At 37.3% G+C, this 10297-nt stretch overlaps 1 protein-coding gene across 1 annotated transcript in view; it reads left to right on the forward strand.

Moving 5' to 3' along the window:
- Window positions 1-10297, forward strand: part of LOC107097885 (engulfment and cell motility protein 2-like) — a 35901-nt gene that overhangs the window by 12626 nt on the left and 12978 nt on the right. The window contains exons 7-13 of the mRNA XM_015395224.1: window positions 806-884; window positions 5087-5122; window positions 5468-5518; window positions 8701-8823; window positions 9237-9356; window positions 9474-9578; window positions 9657-9765. Coding sequence (XP_015250710.1) covers window positions 806-884; window positions 5087-5122; window positions 5468-5518; window positions 8701-8823; window positions 9237-9356; window positions 9474-9578; window positions 9657-9765 — 623 coding nt within the window. The remainder of the gene's footprint in view (window positions 1-805; window positions 885-5086; window positions 5123-5467; window positions 5519-8700; window positions 8824-9236; window positions 9357-9473; window positions 9579-9656; window positions 9766-10297) is intronic.

Consider the following 10297-nt stretch of genomic DNA (forward strand, 5'->3'; position numbering starts at 1 on the left):
AAACATTTTTCTTCTTTTTTTAAATTTCCATTTACAAAACATGTTCTTATCTTGTATCAATAATAGAATAAAATTTCCTCCATACTAGGTCTGAGCGATTCACCAAATATGTTGTTATATGGAATTTGCTGTTCTTAGAGTTTTAACTTTTAGGACCATCTTAGGCTTCCGTAGTTCAAATTGACATCCCCTTTTGTTTTTCATGTAAACTCAGTGCTGATTAAGTAGCTCATTGTCTCACACTGTTAGCTTCAAACTTTTTATTTGATATATTTCCCATGTTTACAAGCCTGTCCCACGGCTTTTATTTAGTTTAACTTGAAATTCAAGTTGTTTCCCAGAAGCTTTTTTGTAATCCGTCATTGTTTTCATGAACTAAAGGGAGAAAAAACTCTGTTAATCGGATTTTTTATATGAAATCCACAGTATTGTCTAGATCTGGATCCTTCCTTCCAAACCATTATTTTGTATTTGTCTCCCTACCACTTAATGATTCATACTGCGCTGTAGTAGTTGTACCGTTACGCTCCTAGCGAACACTAAAAACCTTTTCCACCTGTCTGTCTAATTGTGTGGCTTCATGTCACAATCGCGGTGATGCTTATAGCGCCTTTCACTGCTGTTTATTTTGCATGCTTTGGTTTTAATTGCTATTAAAACAAACTCTTTGCTTTAAAGGGCTTCCATCGGTCTCTAATTATTGTTTTGTAGACAGCGTAGATGCTAGCCTATACTTTGAAGATCCTGTATGCTTGTGGAGCTCGATGCTTCTAACTGGTTGTTGCGCTCCTGGACATTTCCTCAGGTCAAATCAGGAAATACAGACCTACGCCATCGCGCTCATCAACGCCCTTTTCCTGAAAGCACCGGAGGACAGACGGCAGGCAAGTGAACTACTGGGCCCTTTAGAAATAAAATGGCCGACTCTAACTGCACACCATAGTTATGTCATTATTCTTCATCCCAAAACAGTCGCCTACACGTACATCACTTTCACTGATTTCAGATCATCAAACCAACAGACTTTTAGTTTGGTAGTAGCTCCTTCATTAGGTAGTACCAACACCTACATCTAAATTAAAGTATATATTTAAATAAGTTGCCCAAATATAGAGCGAAACATTAAAAATTCCAAATAATCTGAAAGGAATAAAATTATATTTATATTTACTTCACCATATATTTTATAAGTCATATAGATGCATAAGTAAAGGAAGCAAATCTGTTTCATATATACTAACTGATTTTGGTTAAAGAAAGACAATTGAAATGTTTTGCTTAATTTTTATATTGGTAATTTATGAAGGTTAAATCTGTCTCCATGGAGTTTGCAAGCTATCCCTGTTCATTGGTGGGTTCCCTCCGGGTACTCCAGCTTTCTCCAACAATGCAAAAATATGTCTACTTGGATACCTCGCTTAAATTATTCATAGGTATGGCTATGTTCACACTGCAGGAAATTGTTACCCAAATCCAAAGTGTTTTTGCCCATAAGCGACTCATATCCGACTTTGCCGTGGTAGTAAGAACGACCCAATAATGATCTTTCACTTCACAAAAAAATCTGAATTGTGCCACTTCCATAAGTGGTGCTAAATCGGATATGTATCAGCATCGCTCTCACCTGCGTGTATCAGCGCAGTGGCCACCAGAGCATGTGAACGAAGGGATTCCCGCTCCCCACTCAGGAGGATGTTCGCTCGTTTGCTCCGCCACTCAAAGTTGCGCTGAGTTGCTCCCGAGTGGTGCACGACTTTACACGAGTGAATAAAGTGAATGTGATTGGTCATTTATCAAGAGGGCGTGATTTTTGTGGGAAAGGTTCGCAAGCAAGTTTGGTTGTGGCCAGTTTCTTGGAAGCATCTTGCTAACCAGTTAGCAACTTAGTGCTAGTAGGTTCCCAATGGGAAATTCCATTGGGACCAAGTAGCACTAAATTGGTGACTTAGAAACGACACTGTCAAGGAACGCTATCGACAGAGAAAACATGCAAGAGGAGGAGAGTTTAGTGTTGGAGGTCATGGATGAGTCTCCTCCGTCATACATTTTTATTTAGAGGAGGAAAGCGGGACGAAGATGTTGTGGAAGAGGACGCCAGGGCGGCAGAAGCTTGGTTTGGTGTAGAAGGCTTCCAGCCGTACATGTTTGAGCCCTTGCCTCGCAACGCTGCCAGTTCTGTTAGCTCTACGCCTGCTGAAGACACAGACGTCCATCCCCGTGAACACTGGGACGGAACTCAATGGGAAAGTTGGGCTACATTCACACTGCAGGACTTGATGCTCAATTCCGATTTTTTTGTGAAATCCCTTTTTTTTTGCGTTGCCGTTCATATTTCCAAATATATGCGACTTGTACGTGATCTCCTGTGTGAACTGCAGTCACACAGGAGGTGTCCCGCATGCGCAGTAGAGGATGCAATGACGTCACACGCCAGCGTGCTCTGTGTTTACGGAAGTAAGCATGGGTGGTAGTGGATGGTTAGATGGTTAAACATAAATACTGCTCTCCGCATCATCATCTGCCATGGTTGTTGTTTTTCTTGCTGCTTCTTTGACCTTTGTCGGGTATAAATGGCGTTCAGGTTGGATGAATACGATCTGGCCGTTCAGACACAGGTCGCATTTGAAAAGATCAGATTCGTATCGGATTCTGGACCACATAGCAAAGTGGCCTGGGTTGCATTGTAAAAAATCGGATCTGTGTTGTTCAGACAACCATGAAAAGATCAGATACAGGTCGCATATGGGCCAAAAAATCAGATTTGGGTCACTTCAGGCTACAGTTTGAACATAGCCTAAATGATTCGTATTTCTGTTCAACCGTTGCGTATATTAGCTGCGAAAAATTTGATTGACAGATGACTGTTTATATATGATTGGCCGAATTTAGGTGTTCAGGCTGACGTATAACTAACTGGCCTGCATAAGATAATAAAAAAACAACAACACAGATTTTAAGACAGGATTTTTTTTTATTTTAAAAAAATTTTCAAAATTGACATGGTCTGATAAAGAGTACAATTATATGCATGTTTAAGCCAGAATGATTTGACATTTAGTTATGACTTTAATATTTGCATGAATACTTTATGAAAAGGACCCTGCTGTGTAGCCCCCTCACTGTGGCTACTGCTGGTGGATCAGAGCAACGTCTCTCTGGGTTATTCTAAAAGTTGGTATTATAAGGAAAGAGACGGACGTCCCCCTCCCCACATGGAGGCAAGTTAAAAAAAAAAGTAGGTGGTGGTTTATTTAGCAAAGAGGCAAATATATGAATAGATATAAGAATATATTAAATATATCTATATATCTCTATACCACAAAATCACATTATAAATATCTGTGCTTTTTTTCTTACCTTTGTTGATAATGTCGGCTTCCATCGTTCAACAGCTTTTAATATCAAAGATGCTTTATTTTAGTAAAAAAAAAAATCACAATTGAGCATCCAGACCTGCAGTGTGAACATAGCCTTAGAGTGTGTCTGCATGCTTGTTTGTTTCGTGTGTCTCTATGTTACCCTGAGATGGACTCGGGGACCTGTCCAGGGTTCGCTGCTTGGCATAGGTCTGCAATCTCTGACTGCTTTTCTAGTTTCAGTTCTGCTTTCTATTTTGTAAATAAAAAAGGACATTTCTTTATAACAGACAGAAAAATCCATTCAGAGTTTTTCATTATCCGAGTCTGGACGTGGTCACTAATTTCACAAGAGCACCAAATCTGACAGGCTGCAGAAATCACCAGTAAGCCGGGGAGGCAGAGGATGTTGAGGAGATGTTGTTTTTAAGTTAGAAACTTCACCACCTTCCCTGTTGTTGTTGATAAAAGGGCACCAATTATAAGAAAGCTCGCCTTCTGTCAGTCTGCCCTACGGCAGCTGGGGCTAAGATTTGCTCATCAAGGTGTGTGTGGATGGGTGAAGGCATTTTGGAGTCCATGGTCTTAGAACTATAAGCATCATTCACTCCATTTTCATCAAAAAAAATCCTTTTTTTGCAGAATATTTATTTATATTTAATATTTATGTGGATAAAAAAACCAAGACATTTTATTCTGGGCTAAAGCTTAAACGGTAGCCTGTTAAATTTGTTATTCTTGTGATTTAAATAACCACATTCAGACTTGGAAAAGAAAAAAAAAAATAATATCTGTTTTAAAGTGTAAAAAAAAAAAGTCTAACATTTTTATTTAATTTATCCCTGTCTAGCAGAGGAAAAGTAAACTCCTTGTATTTTAAAATCATTTGATTCTAAAACAAAGATAAAATAGCCACTCATTTTTTGTTTTTTTGCTAAAGTGTAGTTTCTAAAAAGAACATTTAAGACTGAAAGATCCTTGTATAATTCGATTATTTGTATTTCAGTTTGATATCAAAAATGAAAACGAAATCCAAAAAACTATTTGTTTTTTGGATTTCGTTTTATAAAATAGTAGTTTTAGATAACCTTTCCCCACTACTTTAGATATGATTAGAATGATGGAAATCACGTGAGTTTATTTTATAAACTTCGAGGTAACAATATCTTTTTGATCCACAAGCGGCTAGAAAATAAGAAAGGAAAATCACAGTAAAGAACATTCAAGAGCAGGTTAGAAAGTTTTTACAGACATAAACCTGTCAATTTAGAAATCATAACAGTAACAGTTAATAGCATCAGCTTTTTCCGTTTCCATCTGTATTGTTGCATTTAAAAAAAAAAAATTAATAGCCACTTGTTATTTTTATCACCAAAAGATACTGTCTTTGTTGCACAAACCCAAATACCAACCTTTACATCAGCTTTAAATTCTTCCTTAAACATTTTTTAAACCTGTGTGTGCAAAAAGAACAGAAACTCTTAAGGCTTGAATATTTATACATTTTAATTATGGTGAAATTCCTATAAAAAAAAAAAAAAACAAGTCATAGGATGAATGCCATGTCTGCAGGATGCTCCAGCTGCAATATCAGCTTCCTTCTTTCTAATACACCTGATTCATCTTCTTATGTCACTGCATGCTTGTGAAGTTCGGATCTCACTGTCTGTGTGTTTGCACCTTTTGTTTCCATTGCCGTCATACCCCACCTCCCTGCACCCCACTCATAGGTGGAGTATACTAACCCCCTGGAGCAGCACCTCACTGTGAGTAAACGTCCTCTCTGCAGCTCACTCTGCTCCCACATCCCTCCTCCTCCTTCTTCCTCCTCACTTCCTAGCTTTTTCTGTGTCACAGCCAGCCTCTGCATAATCTTTTCGCATGGAAATGGAACCACAGCTTGTTGCTGCAGCATGCAGAACCATTTTATACTTCCTTTATGCTAATTCTGCAGACCCACCTCATTCAAACCCTTATAGAAACTCAGCTGTCGGTTATTTTAATATTGTTTGGCTACATTTCTGGGAGGTTAATTCTCAGCTGCTTTGCTTTGTTGTAAATTGCTTATTTTTCTTCTGATTAATTTGTTGTTATCTTGTGTGTTTCCTCAGGAAATGGCGAGCAGTTTGGCTCAGAAACACCTGCGGTCCATCATTCTTAACGTAAGTATCAACCTCAGTTAGAATAAACACAAATCAAGCCGTTTTCCAGCTATCCAATTGTCTGAAGATCCTCTCTGTGACTAAAAGTTAGTTAGTTACTGGAAACTTTTAAGCTCCACTCACTCAGAAAGAAGAGAGTCCTAACCAGTAAATGTGATATGGCACCGAGTCCATGAAGCGAAACAGGATTGGCTCTGAAAATGATTTTTATTTGCACTTGTCAGAAAAGATCCGCTTGAACTGGCTGCAAATGTCTTCGAGAAGAACACGCTTCAGTTTCCTCGAGCAGCTCAAACTTTCCTTCCTACAGAAATCTGCCCACATCTTTATAATGAGCATTACTTACCTAAAAAGTTGCGCTGTTTCCCTCCAAACCCTGTACCACTCCATGTTTGAATAGAATGAACACAAAAATACCTCCTTTTTTTTTTAGAAAATATTAATATTTCCTTGGCAACATTTTTCACACTACATGAAATGTTTCACTTTAATTAGCCCCTCCAATATTTAATGTACTTTGTAAATTCTCAATTGGATATAGGTGTGGACTTGGACTAGGACAATTTGTGTAAGAACGACCAATAAGAACTTAAATTAGGTGAAATAAGATAAAATGTCTGTCCATTATCAACATTAGCTAAGTAGTTTAGCCTAAAAAGCAAAGAAGACTCTAAAATACCAAATTAAATGTTTTACCTTCATTTATTTCATGCTTTTCTTTCCTGTTATATCTTTTTTTTTTTTAAATGTCAATAGCTAGAAATAATGTACGGATCTTGTTTATTTTGAAGGCCTGCTGAGGTGATCTGCAAGGCTATAACTTTATAAATTTTATATATAAATTGTAGGGGTTTTTTTTGTCAACTCAGTGTAGATTAAACTCCTCTCAGTCCTTTTCTAGCTTTAATTTAGAGATTTCTGTATTAATTGATTTGTTCTGTGTAGAAAGATTTGTTATTGTGACATTAAAATCATAATTATGAGATTAAAAGAGAAAAAATAATATATATATATATTTATTTATTTTTTTATTTTATTATTATTTTTTTCCTCGTGGCCTTAATCCTCATCTGCACACGCTTCTTTTGTAACATTTATATTTTCTTGGAGCTTACTTATCTTTCCCTTTTCTGGCTGCTCGCTCTGTGTGAGAAGAAGTCCAAAGCTGCTGCTGTTTTTCTGCTGAGTCTAGAAAAGTTTTGCCCTGTAAAAGTTATCATCATTATGTTTCGATCATCATATGGTAAAGGATTAAAAGTAAATTAATCACAGTTAATGCCTCTATTGGATCAGGGTTCAGTATGTGCTCCACCGCTGGGGAGCTTCTGATATAAATTGTTGTCTTGCTGGAAGGATAAACTCTGCTATAATCTTCAATCAGTTTCACTCTGTGACAGGTTTTCCTCCATGATTGCTCTATATTTAGCTCCATCCTTCTCCCCATCGACTCTCATCACCTTCCTTTCCCTGCTCAGGAAAAGCTCCAGGCTTGCTGAAGCCTTCAGGTTTCATGATGGGGATGTTGTACCCTGGAGGATTTCTACAACCTCTGCAGTGTTTTGCATGTTGGTTAAAAAACAAACATTTCCCTGCCTTTCAACCAGAGCTCCTTGTTCCACATGTTTGATGTGTTTCCTAAAGGATATAATCAAATTGAGATCCAATTATGCAGCACTATACTTTATTAGCTAATTTGGCCGCATGAAAACAATAAGTTACAGTTGATTCTATTTAGGAGTTTTAAAGAGAACAATGAAATAGGGCTGCAACTTATGATTATTTTGCAAATTAATTTATCTGTCGATAATATTTTTTTTAATTTATTGATTAATAATCGTATAGCCAAAGATTCTTTAAAGGAGACTTTTTTTTACAAAATTAAACCACTTGAGTTCTGGGTAGAGCTTATTGACAGATGCAAAATGTTTCTGTATTTTTTTACAATCTTGATATAAGCGGGTAACTCTGTCAGCTGCAGGCATGTTTTAGAGTCTCTATACTCCAGTTAAGGATTAATCGATTACTGAATTAGTTGACCATTGAAAAAAAAAGCACCATTAATCTGAATAAATGTTTCTGTCCAATAATCAAACAAAGTGATCTGTAAAGATTTCCACTTTAAATGTAGATCATACTTTATCCTTGTTTATGTCATTAAACCCAATAAAACATAAATACATTTAATAATGTGTAACAAAAACTTTTTTTGTTTATTCATTTAACACAGCAGGCACAATAAATCCTTAAAATATAATTATTTACTTTTTTGAAAAAAAAAAAAAAAACTATAATGCGGTTTCGTGTAAAATTATATTGAGCCTTTTTTTTTTTTTCTCATTTTGATATGAGGGAAAAGTGAGTTTTTTTAGAAAATGGCCACTTATTAATGAATCCCTATAGTCGATCAATAAAATCGGACAAATTTGATCAATTAGAATAAAAATAACTTTCATCTGTATTCAGCATACTCTATATATATTTTATGTATATCTGTCTATCCATACACGTATATTTATATAAAAGGTTCTAGATAATCCTTTTAAAAATATTAATTGCTCACCCTTAAGAAAGAGTCTTGCCTTTGCCACAATGCTGCCTCTCCCAATGTGCCACCCTTTCATGATGTCACTGGGTTAGGCTCCTCTTTAGACAACCTAACTGCATAAACTGCGACACACATGCAGACGACCTGGTTTTGTGAACATAAAACAGCCTTAACACCTTTCGGTCCCTAAGAAACACGTTTTTGCGACTTAAAGATTAATAAAAAAAACAGTTGCTGTCACCGTGCAGATTAGATGCTAAAAAAGTTACTCTGTCTGATCATGCTCTGCCTCACATCACCCCTCATTGATCTTAGAAAGAGGGCTTCATTTTTACTGGGCAGGTGCGATGCAGTCAAGGTAGTTGCTTCCTAGAGGGAGTGAGTAATGAGAGCTGTACATAGGATGATGGTGGCCATTAATTTTCCAAAACGATTCATGGGGATCAAGCAAAATACGACTTTGGGCCTGATTTGGGCGAAGCAATAAAATTAAACATAGTTAAAAGCTCAAAGGGTTAATATTTGAATGATGTATTCCAATGACTAAAGAACAGTATTTCGATTTTTTTTATTTTTCATTTTGTCTGCAGGTAACAGCTTGGGAACATAAATGCTCTAATGGCTCTTTGTTTTTCAGCACGTCATCAGAGGAAATCGACCGATCAAAGCAGAGATGGCACATCAGCTGTACGTGCTGCAGGTGTTGACCTTCAACCTCTTAGAAGAAAGAATGATGACCAAAATGGATCCCAATGACCAGGTGAGATTTTAAAACGAAATATTTATGCTTCATATCCGTCACATCATTTATAGTCTTCCTGAAATCAAAGCAGGAATGAATGAATGTTTTTCTAAAAGAAAAGATAGCATGTAGGCTATCTGCCTTTAAATGTTAAATTAGAAACCACGGTTAACGAAATGGGAGCATGCTGTGAAGGTTTAATAGAGATAAGCTATTATGAGGGTAGAGCACACTCTGATAAATCTGCTTTAAGTGTAATCAGCAGAGCAGAAAATGAAGCCTTTCCTGTTTTTGCCAGTACTTGCTGCAACCCATCTGCTCATCGCTGATTGACCCATCTACTCTCTGGCTTCTCTCTTGGCTCTATCATGGTAAACGTTCCCCTCTTTATGCTGATAAGCTATTAACAGGGTTGTATTTTGCCTTCCCAGGCTCAGAGGGAAATCATTTTTGAGCTGCGTAGAATCGCCTTTGACGGAGACACTGATCCCACCGGTACAGAGAAGAGGAAAGCAATATACACCAAGGACTACAAGATGCTAGGATTCACTGTGAGCTTATATAGCACATTGTATTGTTTTAAATCAAAGAATAAAAAAGGAGATGATTAATCAGATTTAAACTTAATAATAAAAGTGTTTTGTTTTTTTCCCTTACCTGAAACACAGAACCACTTGAACCCGGCTATGGATTTTACCCAGACTCCCCCTGGGATGCTAGCTCTTGATAACATGCTGTATCTGGCCAGGGTTCATCAGGATACTTACATCAGGGTAAGTGCCGGTATCAGGCATGACTAAAGGAGCTAAAAGGGCTGGACGTACCTTAACTCACCTTCCTGCTTGCGACAGATCGTCCTGGAGAACAGCAGTCGGGAGGACAAGCATGAGTGTCCCTTCGGCCGCTGTGCGATTGAACTCACTCGAATGCTGTGTGAAATACTCCAGGTTGGAGAGCTGCGTGAGTAACTTTGTTTATCTACCACTGTGTGGTGAAAGTAAGAACACAAGCTTTAAAGTTGTAGGGAAATCATATTTAAATGTCAAATCATTCTGGCTAAAACATGTATTTAAATCTACGATATTGTCCCAAAATTTAGAAAATTTCTTTAAAAAAAAAATCCTGTCTTAAAATCTGTGTTTTTTTTCCATTATCTTCTGCAGGTCAGTTATTTATATGTTAGCCTGAACACCTTAATATGGCCAATCATATATCAACGGTCATCTGTCTATCAATTTTTTTCGGTCATAGCATCTTGATTCGTATGTTGCAGCTGATATACGCAACGGTTGAAATAAGAAATAAGAATCATTTCCTTTCCCATTGAGTTCCGTCCCAGTGTTCACAGGGATGGAGGTCTGTGTCTTCAGCAGGTGTAGAGCTAACAGAACTGGCAGCGTTGCGAGGCGTCCTCTTCCACAACATCGTCATCTTCACTTTCCTCCTCTAAATAAAAAATGTCTGACGGAGGAGACTCATCCACGACCTCCGA

This window comes from Cyprinodon variegatus, unplaced genomic scaffold (genome assembly GCF_000732505.1).
Source record: "Cyprinodon variegatus isolate N-32 unplaced genomic scaffold, C_variegatus-1.0 Scaffold731, whole genome shotgun sequence".
NCBI lineage: Eukaryota > Metazoa > Chordata > Actinopteri > Cyprinodontiformes > Cyprinodontidae > Cyprinodon > Cyprinodon variegatus.